Consider the following 24,588-nt stretch of genomic DNA (forward strand, 5'->3'; position numbering starts at 1 on the left):
CGTCCAGTCATACATATATGCATTTTTTTTCTGACCATCTTTGAAGCCACTGCGGATGAACTTATTGATGATTCGTTGTTGCCTCTCTGAAATTTCGAGTATTTGATTTCATACTTTATGAAGCTGCAAAAAAGTTGTATTAGCATATATTAAGGTGGGGAAGATGATATACATGATAAACTGCATGCTCAAAAAGGGTTTCTCTTACCATGTAATAACTAATAAGAATGGTAGTAAACATAGGCACCTCAAATTTCTAGTACTATATCTGCAATGGAAAAACAGGCAACCATCAGATCCAGATTTTGTGCAGTTTGGTTCCCTGAATTAATTTTTTTCCCCAAAAGTGTGAGCATATTAATTATAAATCAAGCTATTTGAGAAAAAACTGAACTGAACTTACATTCAGAATCTGTCTTGACCCATTTACATCCATCATTAATCTTCTCTTTTGTATCATCTTCATTGTTATGTCCCTTCTTTGTTGGATTCTGTCTGTCCTCGAGGTATTTCTTCATTGATGATGCTCGAGAAGCACCTTGTGGATTGATGATGTTCTTGTTAAGCATTACCCTAAGAAGCTGTAAAGCCAAAATCATATAATGGATGATCAATCAAGATGTTAATGGAACTAAGTAAATAGTTAACATATTTTATAATGCGTGTTATGATGTTTTTTTTGTAACAAATCTGAATTGCGGGGAGAGGGATTCGAACTCAGTTTCATGTGCATAAACGATTATGTAAGTTTGCACATACCTTCTCCATTCTCGACTCTTGAAGTGTATGTCTCAAACTTGGTGCTGGTGCAAATCCACTGCTACAAACGAACATCTTCTTAAGAAGAAAAGAAATTGATTTCTTCCCAATTGCCTTCTTATTGTCTGCACAAATGTCTTTGCATCTACCAAGTATGACACTAATAGTTTTCTCAATATCTTCATCCTTGTGATCATCTGATGAATCGGAGCAAAGGGCGTTGCTGGTTCTCCGATCAACCTCCAAGCTCGATGGGCAATTTAGAAATCTGTCCAACGGAAGATCTGCGATTTGCTTTTCTATGTCTGGTTTTCGCGTTAAGAGTTTCATCAACTCTTTTTGCAATTTACCTACTTCCTCTGGTGTGAAATTATCTAGGATTTCTTCGGATGAAGACGGATCTTCCTGAATATCTTGGCTTTGAGCAGCATTTTTTTCTTTCAATTCATTGTTTCCAAAAGTTCCAATTGCTAGTAATCCATGAGGCCAGTCACTGAATTCTTCGCGTGGCTCTTGTTTCGCAGAATCTACACAATACATAAATAACAAATCACATAAAGAATTAAGGAACATTCAAAATAGTGCAGCTTTATTTATTTCTTTTTATCTTGTAATGGAGGTTGATCTATTTAATATATATATATATATATATATATATATAACTTATGAAACCTCATATCTGCATACATTGTAAATTTAGATTTCTTAAATCTAGTACATGTAAACTTTATTAACATGATCTAAGTTGATTTTTAATTTTTCTTTCTATTGTAATTGATTTATTGAAGTAAAAATAAAAATGTCAGTGTCATCAACAATATGTGTCAATGCAGTAAACGTAAGTTTTTTATAAGTTCACAACTCATGTAACACGCATGAGTGACTTTTTGTATCACAGATCTTTAACAAAGATCCTTATTGGACTGAAATGACTAAAAGATACTATAACATGCATAGCTTCTTGAAGAAAAATTCCTACTTTTATAGGAAGAATCACATCATTCAGATTAAAACGCAAACCATGGCATTTAAAAGTAACATATAGAATTTATTGGTTAAAACGCAAATCACATCATTCGCTTACGGGTTGTAGTAGAAACTGTATTTGGTTTCTTGTTTCCTTGCTTCCCATTGATCTTATTTTGCATCCAACTAAAAAGCTGCAATAAAAAAACCAGAAACCACCAACATTAGACAACCCCACTTCTCAGCCTTCCCAAGCATGTTTCAGCTGAAACAACAGACCAACCTCTCTCTCTCTCTAACACACACAAACATAAACAGTACACGTGAAATTATGTAACAGAAACAAAGACTCACCTTCATTTTCTAAGATACAAGTGGGTGGTTGGACTCCTCTGACAGAAAAGTGGTGGAGGAGACGGGTTGGGTTGGAGGAGGAGAGTAGTGGAGGTGGAGGAAGTTAACTTGTTTGCAGAAGTGAGGTGTTGGAGGGCAGATCTTAAAAGCCAATGAGAAATGAACTTTGGGATTATAATACTAAACAAAAATGGGATTGGTTGAATTTCATGGCCAAGCTGATCAAATAAGAACAGATGAGAAGGGATTTGTTTAATTAATTTCTACTGGTTCAAGTTCCTAAACACAAGGGTGGCTTCATATCTCTGTACCTAGCCAATCTTTTCCCACCTTATTCTCTCTTATATAAACCCACTAGCAAATAATATATATATATAACCTATAAAACATTCTGTTTAATTCTCTGTTCATCTAATTTAATCCGTGTACATACTTAATGACACATGGGTCAATCTGATTTTGCGGATACATTATATATTCTGAAACATCTGATCGACATGGCAGCCTTTTTATCCTCTCATTTAAACGTTGGAACCAATCTCTATACAATTTTTGTGGTGTGTTACATGAAAAAAAATTCGTTCAGATATCTTGATTTCGCAATTAGTCAAGTTACTTGTAATGTTAACTTTTAGTTACGACTCTTAAAATTTCATTTTAATCTCACTTTACACCTATAACTCAAAAGTCATCATTTTACTTTTTAAAATTTAAAATTTGTTTTACTTTAACTCGTAAATTTTCTCTTCTTCCTGAAACTTATAGGTCGTCTTCTAACATACGTGGAATCCAATACTTAATAAGACTATACTACACCCAATAAATTTGATTATAAATCTGTGGGACCCAACACCCAATAAATTTGATTATAAATCACCATTATGCATTAACATTCAACAATAAGAGAATATTAAGTTTAAAAGAAATTGAAGATATGAAGAAGAAAAAAAATTAATTAGCCTAGTGCACTGAAATCAAACTCACATAAGATATTAACAGATTCAAGGCAATGTGGACCGAATTATGAGTTTTATAGAGATGACTTTCAAGTTTCAGACGACAAAATGAGATCAAAATCGAGTTCCAGGGGGCAAAGTGAAGTGAATTTTGAGTTTTAGGGTGTAAAGTGGCGAATTTTAAGTTACAATGAGCAAAATAAGATTAAAATCGAGTTTCAAAGAGATTGTAGTTAAAAATAAATCTCCTTTTAAAGAGGTGAGATTTTTATATTGAGAGTTATATGGGGCCAAATTGTCCTCAATACAAGAGAAATTCTTGAGTCTGATCCACTCACAGAAGGGTGGAAGTCTTGCGTTAGAATAACCAACACGCGAATTGTATCTAAATACAGAGGAGCGATCAATCTCTTAGTGAGGGGGACACAATCTACCTAGTTCTCCAAATACAAGGGGAGTTGCTAAACAACTTGTGGTTGTACTATCTACTTGTGTACAACTTAAACCCTTTTGACTATCTACTTGTGGTTCCACAAGCTTCTTCTAACCTAAATACATGCACATTAGTTGTACTTTGGACTAAAAATTGCTGCAATTTCGCATGTTGCCCAGCCATTTGCATCAAATTGCTACTTAAAACCTTTTTAATATTACCATTTCCGATGTGTCACAATAAACAGATCATGAACAATCACCCTTGAAGAATTCTGGAACTCCATAAATTTGAGAGAAACTCTTGATTTTAATTGAATGATATGATAAGATGAATAAAAATACAACCCTAAATGTTGTTTAAACAGTCTTAACAAACCCTAGATTCAAATAAGAAATAAATTAAACAAATAACAAAATATAAAAAAGATCCTAAAATATTAAATTCCGATCGAATTAAACACATTAAATGATAATTCGCCTAAAATTCGACTAGGCTTGTTTGCAAACTTGTAGATCTCGTCATTTTCTTTGAGTCCATATATTACGGGCCTAAAACTGACATGCCAAATGAAAGTAGGTTAACCTGAGTAGCCTATAAAGTTCAAAACATCAATTTTCAGTTTTCAGGATATATGATAACTGTAAATAATCTTTTAACCCGTGAATTACCAAATCTCAAATTACTTTTCTTAATTAAATGAGGTAAAGTCCACCGTACATAATATCGTTTGTTTAAAATAAAAAATGAAAAAATTCCAGTCTATAAACATAGCAAATTACTATGCGCTTGTCACTCATTTTGTTTTTTTCTTCGCCATAACATAATTCAGTTTTGAATCCTATATATAACAAATTTCAGTGGGCCAGCAGATAACAGTTGGAGCCTACAATTTATATGCCAAAAGCTTTTTGATCAAAATTTACGACGATAAATTGAAATACAAATGGCAGATCAAGGCAAACAGTTTAGCTTATAAGTCTGAACTTGAAGGTATGGGCAGCATGCAGGATTAGCAATATATATTATGTTGGATGAGAATAAAGGTGAAAAAAAAAAAAAGGGGTGGCGTGGGGGTATGGTGTCATAAATAATAGACCATCAATCGTCGATCAAGTTATAAGAAAGATCTGGCGTGGGAATGTCCCTCACTGACCGGACTGGCGCCTCATTATCTCACCTGCCTCAAATATTGTAGGGCACAGAAAACTCTCTCACAATTTCATGGACCCTTTTGTTTTTACCTTAATTTTCATTTACGTAAAACGAAAAAAATGTAAGACAACCATTAGATTAGACCCCAGAAGCTCAAGTTATCTGAGAATAGGGCGAGATAGACACATGCATCCTTCGTTGCATGTGGATAAGCACACAATTGCAATGGAATAGGGATAGACAAATGCATACAGATAAGTGCAACTCCACCCTGCCGGAAATTATTGAAATTATATGTTAGAATATGCGAGTATCTCTTAAAACTTAATGGACAATCATTAGACCATAAAAAAATCTAAAGTAGCCAATAAAAATATATCGAAGCCAACAAATATAACTAATAACGATACACACACACACACACACACACACACACACACATATATGGGGCATCAAAAGAATAAAGTTGGATTCTGTAGTAAATATAATTATTTTACTTTAATTATAGCAATGTAAATGTACAATTTTTTCCTTGTCATACATGAAAAGGCCACACGACATATAATACCACACATGCTAGAATGATTTGGATTTTGGACTTTGTCCCAAGAAATATTTCAAGTGTATCTCATCTTTTGACCACCGTCCTCAGATATGCAGGAAATACATATCTAAGATGAAGAACATGTTAGGAAACAAAATCTTATTGGAACATGAGCAGAAGAAATCTCTCTGCAACAAGAGATACAGAACAATCCACAACTACAAATCCCTATCGTGATTTATGAAGGGAAACCTAGATATATATGGCAGATATATTAATTGTTTTGAATCCAACATACCAAACAATCTCACGACTGCCCCTTTTTTCTTCAAATTCGTACTTAAAATGTCCCATTGGATCTCAAAACTGATAAAACAATGAGTTATTTGCACATTTTTATTTATTCTGATCTTTTTATTAAATAAATTAAAAATATAGTTAAGCAGCTGAGGGAAGAGAGTATCCAATTCAATGAAGACATCCGCATGGTCTTATTGTGGATCACCACAGTGGAATTGGCTACGTGTCACGACAAAGTGAACCCATCATGTGTTGTCGGACCAACACGTGTACCAAGGATGGCGGGTTGACTTTTACCAAAAATGTCAAAAATAGAGAAGAAAATCCCTACTGCATAATTTGCTTCTATCTAGATCACTACCATCTTCTCTATCTTTATTAAGCATGATTGCATAGGAAAACAGTGAAGATTACAATGAGATTAACAAAGTTTACTTGGCTGAGTATTTGTGTTGTGTCACTCTCACAGTGTATGATGCAACATAAATCAAACCCTAAACCCTAATTTCAAAACAACTTTTAGCTATACTAAACCCTTTCATTGGTGCAAATTAACATTAATTAGACAAACCAACATGTGAGATTGTGCAGCCTCTGAGATGGGATTTGTACGATTTTTACATTGCTTAATTACTACTCTCACGTTGAAGAACTCAATGAGCTATGCGTAGGATGTTCTGTGGTTTATATATTTGATACACCACCTCTAAACCACACCCTAATTCTTAATCTATGGTCAGTGAATAGTGATCACATACTGTACTCAAAGTAATACCATATAAATGCAAGCAAAAAGAGAGATACTACTCTTCTAATAACCAATTCTTCACGTGACAAGTGTTTATTGGATGGTGATGCATTTTTATATACCTGAAACATTTTTTGGACAAATAACGCCACTAAAACTATATAGTGGTTTCAAGAAAGAATTCATTAGTAAAAATATCCAAAGCATGTGTCATCATTGTTGGAGATGCAAAGAAAGTTGCTCAGGATTCGAAATTTTATTCTCGAGATGCAGGGCGAGGGCCAATGCAAAGGGAGTTCAAAAGAAAAATCACTCCCACCAAGATTCAACTTTAATGGAGAAGAGAAAAGAAGCCATGTTGGTTATGCATCTAGTAGATGTCTAGGGTTAAGCAAACGTATGGACTAAATTTTCTAAATCTGGAAACTACTACACTCAGTCCAACATAAACCTGTCTTATGAGATGTGGACTTCCATCCACCAGAAGGGTGTGGTGCCATCATTGTATTGAGTCTATTGACTAGCTCTTCTTTCATTGTATCTTCAATTAAATTAATAAACAATGTGTATTGCATTAAGACTAAGCAAATGTTTCATCTTGCAACAAGGTCCTTAGGGTTCTCACTAATCAAAATACATTATCTTATTTGTCATGAAAGTAATAAATTATGACTTGTCTATCAGAAACACTGAGAAACCCACTATTTTTTACCGCTAATTAGGACCTTGTTGGTATAGTCTTAGCTATAGGTTGGAATTGTATTGGTAGGTTGTGGTAATGCTTGATTAGAGTAAAACAAGTTTCAAGGCCAGTATAGCATGCATGTCTATATCAAGCTGCACCATTGCACACTGAGTTTGTATGAAACTCTAAGTTGTGCTTTATTATTTTGTTGGTGAGGAGGTTAAGAATTGTCCTATATCGAAAGTTTATCAAACATTGTGTAGGCTTCTAAAGAGTTGGGCTATTCCTAAGTTTATGATGGAACTTTAATTTCTTTCATAATACAAGAGCAGATTCGCCCACACGTAAAGCCGTTGGTCATAGTTTCTCCATGTCACCCAAATTATGGTTGAAAATTCGCCACACACGAGCAGTGTGTGAAGATATGAATAATTGTCCTATATCGGAAGTTTGATAAGGAGTTAGGATACTCCTTATATTGTAAATTTGTTATATGGTGGAACCTCAACTTCTTTTAAGCGAAAACTTATCATGTGCTTGAAGATGAGGTATTTTGAAGTACCAAAGCACTTCAAAGTGATTGAAGTTCCAAGTTTAAATACTAAGTTGGGTCCCATACATCAGGGCCAAACAGTTCCTTAGCGTTAGATCTCGAGTCTAGTCTTATGCGCCATGGTCCCAAGTTTGGTCCATGGCACTGGAATCCTGAGTCGGATCTTAGGTAATCAGGATGGAATTCGAATCTGGTCTCAGGCGCTGAGGTTTTGGTTCGTGTCTTGTGCATTAGAATCTCAAGCCTAGAATAGGCATTTAAGAAGTTGAGGTCCCGGGTGGTGTAAGGAGCTGAGGTCGTGGGAGCTATTGGAACACAAGACTCAATGACACACCCTGACCGGATAACCAGTGGACACCTAAGTTGAGGCGTGCTGACCATCATTCAAATAGGTGATAAAACCATGATATGCACGAAGTCATAACTAAAGTTTTGAATTGAGATAGTTTTACCAAAATTTTGGCAGAACTTTCCCTAAAATAAAGATAAATCCAAAATAACACCTGCAAGTGACCACTTTTATTACAACACATCCCTGAAGGGCCACACCTAATAGGTATCTGACCCTCTATTTACATGCATAATAAAAGGTTCAGAGCATGGTTCACTGATACCAGTTCTATGAATAAAGCTAAGTAGATATCTTCCTAAGTAGAATATGTTAGAGCCCGTGTAGATATTTCGATGTTGAATATGCTCACAATAACAACTACTGATTTTGGTGGCATAACATATACAATACCATAAACTAGCCGTAGCTAATGTAAGCTGAAATATAATCATGTCATTGCCGAATAATCTTGAAGTAATGACAAGCTGAGAGTCTAAATGTATACTACTCAGTAATGACATGATTACACTCTCTGCTTGTCATTACTTAAAGATTACTCAGTAATGACATGATTATATTTCAGCTTACACTAGTTACGATTAATATATCATACTGTATGATATGCCACCAGAATCATTAGCAGTTGTTGTGAGCAAATTTGACATTGAGGCATCTGCACATGCTCTGACATATTCTTATCGAGGAGGATATCCACTCAGTTTATCCGTAGAACTGGTATAAGTCAATCATGCTCTGACCATATTATCATGCATGTAATAGACGGTCAGCGTCCCATTAGGTGTGGCCCTTAGATGATGTTTTGTAATAAAGGCAGTCACTTGCAGGTGTTATTTTGGACTTATCTTTACTTTAGGGGAAGTTCCACCAAAATTCTGGCAGAACTATCTCAATTTAGAACTTTAGCTATAATTTCATGTATATCATGGCTTCGTCGCACGAATTCAGATGATGGCTAGAATGCTTTGGATTCGGTACCTACTAAATATCCGGTCGGAGTGTGTCACTCGATGTGCAAGAGACTACCCCACGAGCTCAACTACTCGGATTCTTATATGCTAGAGAGCCGACTAAGGATTCTAGGGTACGATCATGTGTGCCGGTTCTTGAGTTTGAGTTCTTACCGTCAAATCTGGTTGCTAGATTTGGGGCCAAATCACAGATTTACTCCACATGACTAAATTCACGAGTGATAGGGTTTTAAGCATCGTGGTCACAAGCGTCAGGGTAATAAGCTCATATCATGGGCACCGAAAGCCCTATGGCAGGGTCAAGGGGAGCAATCTTGATATTGGGTTCTCATTGCTAGAGACCCAACATTGTTCCACGATATCAATTTTGAATAATTTCATCTATCATGGAGAGAAATCTTGATATTGGATCCTCATTGCTAGAGACCCAATATTGTCTCACGATATCAATTTTGAATTATTTCATCTATTATGGAATATTGAAGTTTCACCTATTTCTTAATGGAACTTAGAAATGGTATACATTAAGGCATGTCTCGTAATGTTTTACAAAATAAGAAACACAAATAAAAATTTGCATTTTGTGATATCAGAGAACATGCCTTTTAGCTTAATCCGAGAATGCATTTTTTTGGAAAGAAACCAATGAAAAGTGTCTGATACCAAATCTAAAGAAAAAAAAAAATTCATTTAGTAGATATAAGTTTTAAGATGGTGGCAGTGGTAGTGATGGGTATGGTGGCTGTTTCGAGAGTGGAATTAAAGGTGGTTGGGGTGGTGGGAGGGGGAGGAGGCAATGGTGGTTGGAGTAATGGCGGCGAAGATGATGATGGTAGCGGAGGAGTGAAGGTTGCAATTGATGTTAGGAGGTGGTTAAGGTGGCAGTGACGTAGACAATGTGGAAGTGGTGGTGGCCATGGTGGTGGGGGTGGTGGTGATGTTGACATCGATAGTGGTTGGAGGTGGCAGGGGTCATAATGGTGGTTGAGAGGCGGTGGGGGCAATGGTAGCGAAGGTGGAGGAGGTGTTGGGTCACACATCTCGACCCGAGCATTCACGTGGATACCAAAATCAAGGTATGCTGGCCCACACCCGAAGAGCGACAAAGCCTAATGTGAACCTCATGTGTAAAAAGTACGAACAAATTAAAAAAAAAAAAAAAACCTAAAGTTAAATAAACTAAGAGTCTGCACTGTGGGATGAACCTTATTACAATGCATGCAGTGTTAAAGCATAGATAAAAGTGCAGCATAATTAAAGAATATTCACATCTTGGATATAATTGATATTTATACAAAATAACGGAAATTAACTTCCTACATTATCGGAAGTGGATTCCAAGTGTTTTACTCTACCATGCCTAATGACTTGAGTAAAATAAACTTAGCACTATATTCGAATATACAGGCACAATCTGCCTCGCATCCAATTTTTTCGCTATGCATCCAGAACTCCGACCAAGGGCTTACAATATGGTTTTGAACTCCGAAAGATCAAACCATTGAAGACAAGCAAGCAAGACTATTTGGAATTGGCTAGCTTCAGATCAACAAGAAGTTTGAAGGTTATTCCGATGCGCATTCCAGAGAAGTTAGTTTGGGAGGATTCACTCATGGTCCATTGGTAACTACCCATTTTGAAGCGGGATGCACATTTTTTTGGGCCCGTGACACGTGGCGAGATGACGAGGTGAAGAAAATTCACTAGTTCTGCCACCTTCGTTGACATGTGTTCGTGCACAAGCAATGCATGCATCTACTTGTGTAGGGCATAGATGCCAGAAAAATCGGAAGGATACCTTTGACATGTAAAATTTATCTTATAGCTAGCTCTAAACATCCCAGCAATTAGCCAAGAAAACTAAGAATAATTTCCATGAGTTCAGTTCAATGGATACCTTGTCATATACTTGACTAGGTCAGAAAAGAAGCTCCTCGAAGATTGCTCGGCATAGAAGCTCATTGCAGCATCCTCGTCAAGTTGGATGAGCCTTTCGTCAAGGATTTTAAAACCAGAATCCGAGATAGCATTCTTTATCTTATCAGTGTAGTTATCATACAACCCATCTGGCTTATTATTGCTATCTTCTCCTCCTCTGTAATTCCATCAGACTATACTTTTGGAAACATTATATAAAAGAGCCGTTAGATAATAAGGAACTAGTACACCGATACGTATAATGATACTATGCATAAATAAAAACTCTCCCAGGAACGTCTTTTAAATCAAATTAAAGACTGTCGGATCCAAACTTCTACATAGCTCAAGTTCTAAAGGTTAATGAAATACAATTGCTAAATCCTTACCCAGGAGACTAGCAAGCAGTCCTACTCGTTAAGCGGTTTTGCTGGAAGTGCTTTTATTAGAAACATGTCGAAATTTGTTTATAAAAAACTTGGAAAAAGTTTTGATATTTTATGTCAAACATTGCCACAACAAAAATAAATAAATTAAAACTGGCGTGATGGTAAAAAAAATATTTATTGACGAAGAATATGAAAGTTAAAGTTCACTCTTGTAAGAGTTCATATTCAACTTTTGTGTATGATAAGTTCAATATCTAATTATTATGACATGGCTAATACGAGGCTCTACTCAAATTGTTCACCCCTTACATAAATATACACAAGTAATATTGTACATATCAACTTTCATCATCGTGGCCGTGGGATCTCAAGTATAGTTTAGTTTTCTCAAGTAAGGTGTTAGCCTGAATTTCATAGATTTTCAATCGAAATAGTAAAAAAAAGGATTGTTATTTTTAAAGTATTAATAACAATGCTTTTGAAATGGTTGGCCTATTTAGGTGCCAAGGATTAAACGAGACGATTCATAGAATTTAATGTATGTTGAAATAAAAAATTGATGTCAATTTCCAAGAAAGAATAAGTTTCATTTACGACTAATGCGTTTTCTACCTTCAACTTAAACACTATATGGGAAGTTGACATTCATTTGTTGCTTCAATACGTCTCGAGTCCAGTAAATCCAGTTATACGCACCAAACGAAGCCCAAAGGGAATACAACACAAATGATAGAGGAAATCCCGTTCCATATTAAAAAAAAAACAACAGATGTTATATACAAACATAAGATTCTTGTGCCTTGCTCTTCGGTTCCTAGAAATACTATATCATTACATCATCCTGAAAATAGTTCGAAGCAACAATTGAAGCACTCAAAGCAAGCAAGGGCAGTGCAGATTTGTGTGAGAACAATTGCGCACTGGTTGTTCATGTGCGAACAAGTGCTAATGAAACACATGCAACAGAAACGGTCGAGAACTCGGCTACAGCAGTTGGAAGCAGCCTTCAACAAGAGCTCTGTGGCATCAGCCGCCTTCTCTTCTTCGCTTCCCGGTGCTTTGTTCTGAGCTGTTGCAGTCAAGTTACCAAAGCCAATGCCCAGTTTTCCGAGGATTATCATCTTCTGGCTACTCGACTGCGTCTTCTTCCACTTGGTAATTTTGTTGTAGACCTACATGAAAGTTGGAAACAAAGAGATTACTTCTATTGTCTGTTGCTAAGCAATAAGAGTACTTCAATGCGAGCGTAAACTGGTTTATAGTGTTATCCAGGAACTCAGTTACCAATTTTGAGATTATTAGAAAACGAATAATGAATTCCAGCTTCAATAGATGGTGAGACTCAGGTAGGAGGTGGATTTAGATAGGGTGGAATAAGGTAACTTAAATCGCTTTAGCTTAGAAGGGTAACACATGATCTGCATATCTTTCCAACCTAAAAGAATTCATGACAACATTCTCTGCGGATCGCTAACGAGGAACTTGGGGGAACTGTTTATCGACCTAGAAAATTACAGGGTAGGGAATGGCTAGCTAACACGGGAAGAGCTGAAGATGCGTACCTCTTGGATCATAACTGATTCCGGTGCTTTCTTCCCCTCATTAGTCTGCAACAGTATCATGCAAGTGTACTCAGATGGAACCCCGGTTTGTTTGCTCAATTTAGAAACCTACAAGCAAAGCAGGTTGAACAATTGTAATGGATGTAAAAAGAAGTACATAAATCAGAGCTTCTAACAACAAAATAATTAAGAAAATCGTCATATTTCTACCAACTCTGAAAAATATATGTACTCAATTCGGTGCAGTTGCAGAAGGTTATCCAACCACTCTTGCTTATCTATGATAAAAGGATTCATCAAAATCCAAAGCCAACAAACAAACCTTCTCTTCTAGCTCTTTACTTCCCGATAACCATGCATGAGCTGTAAGCATGTCAATATGCCTTCTTGCAAGCACCTGTTTCAGAAAAACAGGAAAAAATGAGTTCATTTGTTTGAAGAGAAAAAAAAGGTATAAGTTCATCAATACCAAGAGTATTGCAGGGAAGTAAGCATGGAGAGCAAATCATTGACGACTGATTCCACTTAATATTTTCAATTTCTTATAACGTTAAATTCATAAGAATCCATGTTTCAAGGCCCATACCCGATCAAGTGGAAAATCCTTAGATCTTTGCACTTTCAAGTCTAAGACAAAATTGCTCATATCAGTCAAGGTACCATGAACTTTAATGGATTCGGGGAAGCTTCCCTCGTATCTGCCTGACACGATCAATGGACTTCCAGATGAAAGGTCTGGTATATGAGATGGACACATCTGCAAGGAACAACAAAAAACACAGCATGCCGCTATGCAGTTAGATATGGAGTGGGATTCTCTTCCCTCCTAATTGAATGGCCATGAGTAAGTCACGTCAACATCTTGTGTTGACTTCTTTATAGAGAGAGACAAATAGGAAAGTAAGGAGGGGAGGGAAGGGGAGGAAATTTGGAGGGGAGAGAATTCTACTCCGTTAGAAATTGGAATAGAAAACTTGTTAGAAGAAAAGGTTGTAATATACAAAGTCCTCCAAGCAAAATAGACTCGAATATCGTTAAACCTCAAGATACAAAATGGGACATAAAATTAAGCCCAAGATTAGCATACCTCAAGTGAATCAAGAGAGTCTAAGGCATCCACGGTTATATTGGCAAGAATCACCGACGATGCACTTGTAAATAATCTTTGCATTCTATATTCAATTGACCCTGCAACGAAAGAGTATATTTAAGTACATAGTAATAGCTTAATAAATGTAGGGAGGGAGAGAGAGAGAGAGAGAGAGAGAGAGAGAGAGAGAGAGAGAGAGAGAGAGTATGTGTGTGTGACTAAAAATTCCTTAGTTTTATACCATCATACAAGATTAGAACCATTACCAACACAAGCTTAGCACCATTACTAACAAAACAAATATTTATCGTATTTTGTATTGACAACCTTATATCTTGGTGATCAGTGATGAAATTACAGTAAAAAGAAAGAGGGAAGGAACTGACCTGAATCATAAGCAGCATCATAGTAACCCTTCCCAATTTGAGCTAGCATTTGCAGGAAGTAATGATTACAATATAAACCTGGCATGATATTTCAGAAAAATTAATTTACAAATTCTAGAAAGGAAGGGTAATATGATTGTCAATATTTAGAATACTTATCAAACTGAACGATCTTGATCCAAAAAAAAGGAAACAAGTAAACGAACAACATCCTTACCTATGCCAAAAGTAGATATGCGAGGACAAATTGAACCTGCACTAGCATAACCTTTCATAAAATTGCAAATCTCCCTTTCATCTTCAACTGCCCCATCAGTAATGAGAAAGATGAAAGGAATTGAATCAACCGTTTTGGCCAACAACATCATAGCCTAAAACAAACCAGACAACAGGATACAAAGTCAGATACTCTTCAAGGGGTATGGATGTTGTTGAATGCTAGACGTGCAAACAACCAGTTATGGATCACATATAGCATGTACAAAGACGAAAAATGCAAAATCAAAGTATGGACAAACCTTTCCGTTTTTTCATTCCAAACAATTACAGATTATAGTTTTAACTCGATTAGACAGAAATCATTTTGAATATGCATGAATGGTCAGTGGTCACTAGGAGTGCGTGTTCAACAATTGGGATACCTGTCTGAGGGGAAGCAAGATATTTGTACCACCATTAGCAATAAGATTCGCGTCAACCCAGTTCTTAGCTTTTAGAATTGCTTTGTTTGTTGCCAACTCCATTGATGATGAGAATAAGTGAACCTCTCCATTAAAAGCTATTATGTTGAAACTATCTTCTTGGTTGAGTTTAGATAGTGATGCCAACAGTGCATTCTTTGCATTTTCAAGAGGGTCTCCCAGCATACTTCCACTCATATCAACAATAAATATAATTTGCTTCTTGAAAACCTATAAATTCAGCGATACAAAGTTAGAGTTTTTTTCCCGTTTTACAATATAGTTAGAATTACTATTGCAAAAGGCTATAAAAGTCTGTTTAAAAATAAAAATTGATTTGGGACGTTGGGCAAGAAATTTAGCCAAATGAAGGAAAATTCACCATCTAATACGAATAATAATGTGAATACAACCTCAACGCAACATTACATAAAGTTAGAATGAAATAGGTGTTAGGGCTAAACGAACCCTTCTAGTCTGGTTATTTCCGGGGATCAGATAGAAGCAGAACATCTCTCTATCATCAAAATCACTAAGTATTGGAGATTGCAAGAACACGCCGCCATACAAGTCATTTGTATGAACCTGTAAATACAGTTGCCAATCAAGATAATCAACACATGTATGATGATTGCTCTGTGACCATCATTTGCTCAAAAAACTTTCCCAGCTGATGCATATCATGAAATCAATGATTCAAAGCCTTACAGTGTATGAAAAACTAAAGGCCGCACTTGACCATGATTGCACCTCTGCTTCATACGAAAAACTCAATTTACCGCTTTGGTGCCTCTCATCCTGGAAAATCACAATTCAACATCACTTCACGTGTATCCGAGGACTGACTTACTTGAACTTACGAAAAAATAGTTTACCTTAAGAGGATGGCTGGTACTTTTACATGAAACGTCTATGTTAGTACCAGCATTCACATTCAGGAAGATCTTCTCCCGTTTTGAAACATTCCTCCCAGCGGGATTGACATATGCCGGAAAACTAAAAGGTACACTGAGGGAGAAGTGGCCATCATGATACAACAATTTCTGAGACCATCTGATCTTGAATGAAAGTAAGGAGCCTCCATCAACCTGTGGGACTTTTAAAGTGTATGCCTCGCGTTTCAGAAAGTAACCATCTTTGCCCACTTTCTCCCCATTTGTTGAGTCCTCTGCCGCGATCAGTTGAGTCCGATATGATCTTCCGGCGGCTTCAGCCTCAACACCTAGAAGTGAACCCTGTTAGCCAGATCATGTTTTTTCTTAAGAAATTAAAAATATATACTAAAAAACTTCAAATTACATATAATTATGGACCAAATATTTAAAATAAAAAATAAAAAATTAATGAAGTCGTTCCAATTCCAATTTCAAGCCTTCAATTAACTTAATTTAGACTAATTGCTAACACAAATTTCTTTCCTTTTTTTAACTGAGTCAGAAAAAAAAAAAAAAAATTTCAATTGAAAAAAAGTTTCCAATTTCAAATCCATTAAACTTAGCAAAAATTTCTTTCATTTGTTTTTACTGAACCAGAAATTCCAATGGTCAACATTAGTCAAAATTCCAACTACCTGGTCGCCCATCGGAACCGCCACGCGACAGTCGCACCTCTTCGCGGAGGAAACACAATGCACGCGCCACGTGCCGCTCAGGGTAACAAACGCAGTGTCCAGATAAACCTCGATCTCCATAGCTATCCCGTGCATATGCAGAGGTATTAACGCCGGCGGTTGACACAGGCCGTGGACGTACGGCTGGTAGCTCGGAATGTCCGGATTTTCCACGATTTCCGGGTTGGTAACCACCGCGTACACCATCGGAGCCTCCGGCAAAAACGACTTCGACGACCTCGTCATAGCCAACGGATCGGGGACGGACTCCTTGCCGTAGAACACCCGCTTGGAGAGGCCGAGGCCGTACTCGACGCAGCTGGAAAACTCGGCGGCCATTTCGCCAGAGGAGATTGGGTTGCGGCGGCGATGGTGGTGTCCGTAGAGTTAGGGTGTGAGGTTTCTGAAGGTCATCTGAATAACGGAAGCTCGAAGCTTTTGGATTATGGCTTTTGAAGGGCAGTTAGAAAGAGAGTGAAGGCGAAGAGGAAACGAACAGTCACAGTGGAGGGAAAATTAACCTTTTTAATTAACTGTGGATTTAATGGAGCATTGAATGGTGAAAGAGCCAATTAATGGCTGACACGCTGGTACAAGTGGTAGTTATCTTCTGTAGCTGAACTTTCCACGACATAACTACAAATCGGTGGGCCACAAGCAGCTACGATGCCGGGTGAATCCAGTGCGGCGAGGTAGAATTTTTTGGATATACTAACTAGTTACTAGTGGGGCCCGTTTCACGTAATAATTTGTCAATCGGACGTAATTTAGAGGTGATAAATCAATTTATTGAATTGTTAATAAATACATATTCAAATGTATTTAGTTTGATTTCATTTTATGTCATCATAATAATTATTAATTAATCTTTATATTATAGAGATATCAAATTAAATGAGTGTGCCCATAGTCACCTCTACAAACACTCAACCACACAATTTTTGGACAAGAAATAAGTTGTCAATGTCAGGTCCCCCCTTGATAATTAATTTATTTTTAGTTTTCGTCTTCACTTTTTTTTCAAAACTGCTGCAAAAATAACAAGTTTTATAAAATAGCACTCCAAGTTCAAATGGAAGAAATAAAAAAGCCTAAATTATTGGTTGTCCTGTTTTATTTAATTTGGAGTCCAACTGGAAGAAGAAAAAAATACCGCAATAATTGGTTGTCATGTCATATTTAATTAATTCATAGTTGTAAAATTTCTTTAGTGTGATACTCCCATTGCAACGTAAAAAAGTCTGAAGTATTGAGGTGACATATTTTTCTCAAGAATTTAGTGGTCTTAGCAAGGGCTTGCATGTATAAACCTGAAATAACATGTTTATGCACAACAAAGTGCTAATTAGGGCTTATCTTGGGGTTTAATTTACTGATATTATTCTTCTCACCAAGGAAGAAAATATATATTGTACAAGGATGATTTACAAGGAAGGAAACATCAAATAACTATCCTAATTACATCCTAATTATAAGGACCCAAACATGTAACTAAACTAATTACAAAAGGTCAACTCTCCAACACTTCCCCTCAAGTTGGTGCATAAATGTCGGTCATGCCCAACTTGACGAGAGAGTTGTAGAACGCTTGACTCGCAACAACTTTAGTTAAGAGGTCTGCCAATTGATCCTATGACTTTACGAACGGGAATTGAATAATATTCCCATCCAACTTCTCCTTAATGAAGTGTTTGTCAACTTCCACATGTTTTGTACGATCATGTTGGATTAGGTTGTGTGAGATATCAATAGCTGCTTTATTGTCACAAAACAAATCCGAGGCCGACTCTAAGGACACCCGTGCTCAGCGAGTAACCTTCGAAGCCATAATAGTTCACATACTCCTTTTGCCATGCTCTTGTATTATGCCTTTGCACTTGATAAAGCAACCACTTTCTGTTTCTTACTTCGCCAAGTCATTAAATTTCCTGCTACAAATGTAAAGTATCTAGATGTGGACTATCGATCAGTGATGTTTCCTACCCAATCTGCATCGATATAACCTTCTAAGCAATGATCATTATTGGAAAACATGATGCCTCTACCTGGGGAGGATTTTAGGTATCGTAGGATGCGTTCAACCACACCCATATGTGTATGACTCGGATAATGCATAAACTGACTAACGACACTTGCTGCATATGCAATATCAGGCCTGGTGTGAGATAAATAAATTAACCTCCCAACTAACCTTTGATAACGATCTTTGTTAGTGAGAATTTGATCAGGGTGCGCGACAATATGGTGATTTTTGGACAATAGAGGTGTCAGCCGGTTTACAATCAAGCATTCCTGTTTTGGCTAACAAGTCTAGAACATATTTTCGTTGAGATAGAAATAGGGGTGTGCTATCCACACACCCCTTTTTACTTCTCACACACCTCTTGTTAATTTCTATTCGTTGATCTTCTTCATTTCATCCGATTTGACGGCCGAAAATTAGAAGGGTGTGTGAAAAGTAAAAAGGGTGTGTGGATATCACACCCCTAGAAATGTACCCTGTTTAGATTGAGCTACTTCTATCTCCAAGAAATATTTTAATACACCAAGATCTTTCATCTCGAACTCGGTTGCTAGATAATCTTTTAGCCTTGAGATTTTCTTTTTATCATCACCTGTAACAATCATGTCATCCACATAAATAATAAGTGCCGTCAATTTACCCATTCAACGTTTCAAGAAAAGCGTATGATCGGAATTGCTCTGCTTGAACCAATACTTCCTCATAGTAGTCTAGAACTTACCAAACCATGCCCGAGGTAATTGTTTCAATCCATACAATGCTTTATTCAACTTTCACACCACTTTGGGTTGTGAAACCGATGCATAACCAGGTGGAATATCCATAGACAATTCTTCTTTAAGATTACCATGTAAGAAAGCATTTTTTACATCAAATTGCTGTAATGCCTAATCCAAGTTAGCCGCCAATGAAAGTAACACTCTTATCGTATTAATCTTTGCTACCGGGGCAAATGTTTCTGGATAATCAACACCATACGTCTGAATGTATCATTTGGCCACCGATCGTGCTTTGTATCGTTCAATATACCCATCATCTTTGTACTTAATGGTATACACCCATCAACATCCGACTCTCTTCCTCCATTGCCTTGGTCCATCGATTGTCAAATAATGCCTCCTTCAAGGAACTAGGTGTGTTATCATTGGATATTTGTTGTACAAACGCTTTGCCGGGTTCTGATAATTTATCTGATGACACATAGTTGGCAATGGGGTATTTAGAGCATTTCATTGTTTTCGGTGAATACCGATTAGGTGATTTTCCCCGGATGTGCCTGAAAGCTAATTGATAAGTCGGAACATCGGATACATCAACAGGGATAGTAGAGCTTGCCTCAAAAATATTCTCAATAGTATGGTCATCTGGTGGTACTATATTTGGAAGTGAGGGGGAATAGTATTAGTAGAAGTCTCAAGATTGGCAAATGGAAGCACTATTGTCGTGGGTGAGGACAACACTGTTGTGCCTACCGCTGGTTCCGTGGGCAGCGATGCTGATTCTGTTGGTTGGCCTAGTAGTGCAACCACTGCAGACTCGGCTAATAGTGGCAGCAGAATATTAGTGGTAGCAGCCATGGTCCCAACCTGCTAGTCATGCAGTGTCTCTCTTGAAGAGTAAGGTTGGAAGAAGCTGAAAAGTAATACATCTCGGACTCAGAAAAAGTAACATCCATTGTAGTATACATCTGATGGAAAATAGGGTGGTAACAACGGTACCCTTTATGATGTAATCCATATCCTATAAAAATACAACGGAGAGCACACATGTCAAGTTTCGTCCGTTGATTTTTATGTACATGAACAAATGCAACACATCCAAAAACTCACGGTGGGAACACCAAAACTGATGGTAAAGGCATGAAGTTAGTAAGAACTTGTAAAGGTGTAAGAAAATCCACTACTTTGGATGACATGCGGTTGATAAGATAAGTGGTTGTCTGAAGAGCAACATCCCAAAAGGAGCGGGGAACATGCGCCCCAATCAAAAGTGAGCGAGCCATTTCTAAAAGATGGCGATTTTTGCGCTTAGCCACCCATTTTGTTGAAGAGTATGAGGACAAGTAGTCTCGTGGAAGATTCCGTGATTAGTTAAATAATGTGTAAAATCATTACTAACATATTCACCGCCATTATCAGAAAGCAAAATCCAGATTTTAGTAGAAAATCATGTCTAAACCATGGTGTGGAATGTCTTAAAGGCCAAAAACACATCACTTTTATGCTTAAAGAAGGTATAACCATGCCATCCCTGTGCAATCATCTATGAAAGTAACAAACCACCAAATAACAGATGAAGTAATAATCGAAGATGGTCTCTAAACATCTGAGTGAACATGACTAAAAGGAATAACACTTTTATTAGAGTTCAACAGATAAGAAACACTTTTATCATAAGCTAAATCAGTGGGGTCGTAGGTCATATGGTCCGTGGCACTGGAGTCAATGATCCAACCAGACTGAGTATCATCATGATTCATATTAAAAGCATAACTACAGTAAGTACAACCACCGGCCAGGATATGTGGTTTGGAACGAGGAGGGCAAGGGGCCACAGTGCGCTGTGATGTCGTTTTAGCAGCGAAGAGCGAGCCCTGTGGTGGGCTCGGGGCAGTAACCTGGGGTTACAGTCTTAGGCTCAGTGCATGTGGCTTCTGGGGAATGCGAGAATAAGGTGGAGCCACGACTCATGCTGCAAGCCGAGCCACCATCGTTGCCCACTTGGTAGCTGTCATTCGGTATTCATAACAGCATGTCGCATTCCTTCTTGGCGAACATAGACAAAGGTTTGTTCGACGGAAGGAAGAGGCTCAGTTCGTAGGATATCACTATGAATTTTATCAAATATCTCATCCAATTCTGCAAGCAAAGTATACACACAATCCGTTTGAACAATTTTATTATAAATTTCAATATCAATAATGCACTTCATCGGATTGGGTCGACGATAATCAATCTTTTGCCACAAAAACTGAAGATCACTATAGTATGTCTCCACATGTCATCCGTCTCGCCTCATTCAATAGGCTTTGCAGGTAAGATTGTAGACTTGAGATATATCGGAGCTGTCATAATATGTGTGAGCAACTGCGTCCTACACTTCTTTTGCCGCCAGTAGTCGAAGAAAATACCCAATCAAATTGGGTTCCATAAAATTGATGAGCCAACCCTTCATAATGGCATTCTCCGTACGCCATTTGGTGAAGGCCGGATCGTCGGTAGGTGGTTGGGGATTACTTCCAAACAAGAAGCCCAACTTGTCTTTTCCAGCAACGAACATGTCAACAATTTGAGACCAAACTCCATAATTGGCACCATTGAGTTTGATGCCAATTGAAGTCGTAAAAGAATCATGATGAACAATTTGTGTAACAACTTGTGGTTGAGGTGGAGCATGATTCATGGTAGGGTCGGTTAGGGTAGTAGTGTTTAGAATAGGGGTAGGATCGGTTAGGATGAGGTTATTTCCACCGTGGAGTGGTGGCAGGTTCTCCATGGGAAGGCTGGGTTTGCTTGAGGGAACACGCAGAGCAAAAACCCTAGGATCTCTGCTCTGATACCATGCTAATTATGGCTTATCTTGGGGTTTAATTTACTGATACTATTCTTCTCACCAAAGAGGAAAATATATATTGTACAAGGAAAGAAACATCAAATAATTATCCTAATTACATCTTGATTATAAGGACCGAAACAAGTAACTAAACTAATTACAAAAGATCAACTCTTTAACACAAAGCTTACAAAAGCATTTCCTTTAATAATTGAAATTGTTTAATATTAAGACGTAAAATCCATGGAAATCGAACTCTTATTAAAGTATATAAACATTATTGCTTATGATCAGTAAAGCGCTATCTGCTGAAGATAATAATTTGTATGCAATGACAGCTGTGTTTAGATTTATTAGACCAAGCCAATTATTATTTCATTTTATATTGAAATTATTTAAAAAAAAAAAAAAAATATGATGATGGTTTGTTAGTGGGATTACGATAATAATTTGCTTTAACCCAACAAACTTGGCTTCAACTTTCTCAAAAGCTTCTTCCGATAAAAGAATATATTTCTTTATTATTAAATCGCACATCTAAATTTCATGAAACATGTGGTTAAGAAAATGCCACAAAAGCCGCACGATTAAAATATGGGAAGGACCACATCTTAGAATGTCACCTTCAAGTTTTCAACAATGATGCTGTCCGGCCAAACCGCTGAATTAGGAGGATGGTCACTGATCATGTATCAACGGGACCACCGTCGTTTGCCCCATGGCCGGTGTTGGTGGCCCATCACTTGGAAATTTGTCCAACTTGCGGATTACTAGCAACTTTCTCACAATGGTACCGTCCGGCCAAATTGCGATTAGAAGGGTGGTCACTAGTTATTTATGAAATGGGGCCGTCGTTGTTTGCCATGTGGCCGGTGGTGGTGGCCCATCACTCGGAAATTTGCCTAACTTGCATAGTACTAGCAACTTTTTCACAATAATACCATCCGGCAATTAGAAGGGTGGTCACTAGTCATTTATGAAATGGGACCACCGTTGTTTGACGTGTGGCCATTGGTGATGGCCCAATAGTGAAAATTTGCCAACCAAGAGAGTACTAATAACCTTCTCACTTATGCTTTTAATTTTCTTTTTCAATCAAATCATATCTTTGTAAAACAAATTGTAAATACCCCAACACATAATCTATATGTACTCATCTTACATTCTACAACTTTACACCTTGTTAGCACATCAAAAATGTTCCATAAAATATATTTATATAGGTGTAAATGGTAGTTTAATTAATATGAACAGTACATAGTAGCAGATGTATAAGTGTTGTACCCTAATATTTTTAATATAAAAATAATAAAATATTGAGGAATATAATATATAGTCCCTTCACCATCGGAGATGAAACATTATAGAGTAGTTGTTTTTGGTTCGTTTTGTTCTTATAGTTTTATTTTTTTAGCACTCTTTTTTCAACTCTTTTTATGCATATTAATCTAGAGATGAAAAATCAATTATTATTATTTGGTTTTTTAAGCTAAAATGGTCCCTGAGTTTGTCTACCATCAATCATTTTAGTCATTCAATGAAAAATCTTCATTAAAGAATGATTAAATGATAAAAATTTCCTAATTTTTGTCAAATCATTTTGGTCTATCGTTTATTAAATTGAGGATATTCTTGTTATTTTGATTCTTATTTAACATAATTTTTCACGAAATGGCCAAAATGATTGATGGTGGACAAATTCAGTGACCATTTCTATTGATTTCAAATCTGAGGTCATGAACCATTTTGACTAAAAAACTTTATTATTTTTTGGGTGAATTGGAATTTTCCTAACAAGTAACAACGTCCAAATGAGCATTGAACAACATATGACATGTGTAGGTTTATAACCGGAAGAGATCCCTTCCAGATCTCCCCCACTAATCAATTAATCCGGGTTCTTGAAATATGATCCAACGGCTAAAAACAGAAAGCCCTTTTAAAAGTTATAATAATTTTAGTTATTATATCAAATTTCAAACGTCCGAATTAATTGATTGGTGAACTTTTATGGGAGAGATCCGGAGAGGATCTCTTCCCGTTTATAATTGAGAAATTCTCCGGATCTCTCCCCGTTTATAATTGAGAAATTCATAAAAGTTATGTGGCATGCCACTTGAGATTGAGAACTGAGTGATACCTATTTCGAAGTCTACGTCTCCAGCGAGGTTTGGATTTTTGTGTAAATGTTGACTAAAGAGGAGACCCACCACAAGCGATGGATCCACTTAAAGCAACTACCTTTGTATAAACTTTGGCACTAAAGACAAGTAGATATTCGAGAGTCATTTTTTACTCTCATTTGATTGCTTGAAGATGACGTCTGAGGATTCTCTTTATGATTTGGAGGATCAATCAATTGTGTTTGTTCATTTGTACATCGTACGATCAGTTTTTATTAAATACTATTTATATTTAATTTTAGAGGGTAGTCGTAAGGTAACATGGCAATGAGGTTTCTTTTAAAAATAAAAAAAATAAAAAAACAAAAGGCAAAAAGTGGTTTGTCCGAAATTACTTAATACCCCCATTTTTTTCTTTTTTTCACATTTTTTTTAGTTATGTATTAAAGGCTATAATTGTAATTTCATTGATTTTTGATTGATA

The 24,588-nt window shown here is 36.8% G+C and overlaps 2 protein-coding genes across 2 annotated transcripts; both read right to left on the bottom strand.

Moving 5' to 3' along the window:
• Positions 1-248: 248 nt before the first annotated feature.
• Positions 249-2,085, bottom strand: LOC137740560 (protein DEEPER ROOTING 1-like). The gene is made up of 5 exons (XM_068480403.1): positions 2,080-2,085; positions 1,844-1,919; positions 760-1,286; positions 404-581; positions 249-268 (listed from the first exon to the last, which is right to left on the bottom strand). Exons 1-5 carry the CDS (start codon positions 2,083-2,085, stop codon positions 249-251), a joined length of 807 nt encoding a protein of 268 aa, XP_068336504.1.
• A 9,606-nt stretch (positions 2,086-11,691) lies between these two features.
• Positions 11,692-16,924, bottom strand: LOC137739468 (uncharacterized). Its single transcript, XM_068479042.1, has 12 exons — positions 16,368-16,924; positions 15,673-16,032; positions 15,506-15,595; positions 15,266-15,382; positions 14,759-15,028; positions 14,335-14,488; positions 14,118-14,195; positions 13,729-13,829; positions 13,228-13,398; positions 12,964-13,038; positions 12,642-12,749; positions 11,692-12,251 (listed from the first exon to the last, which is right to left on the bottom strand). Exons 1-12 carry the CDS (start codon positions 16,743-16,745, stop codon positions 11,916-11,918), a joined length of 2,238 nt encoding a protein of 745 aa, XP_068335143.1. The 5' UTR covers positions 16,746-16,924; the 3' UTR covers positions 11,692-11,915.
• Between the last annotated feature and the right edge of the window lie 7,664 nt (positions 16,925-24,588).

This window comes from Pyrus communis, chromosome 7 (assembly GCF_963583255.1).
Source record: "Pyrus communis chromosome 7, drPyrComm1.1, whole genome shotgun sequence".
Taxonomy (NCBI): Eukaryota; Viridiplantae; Streptophyta; class Magnoliopsida; order Rosales; family Rosaceae; genus Pyrus; species Pyrus communis.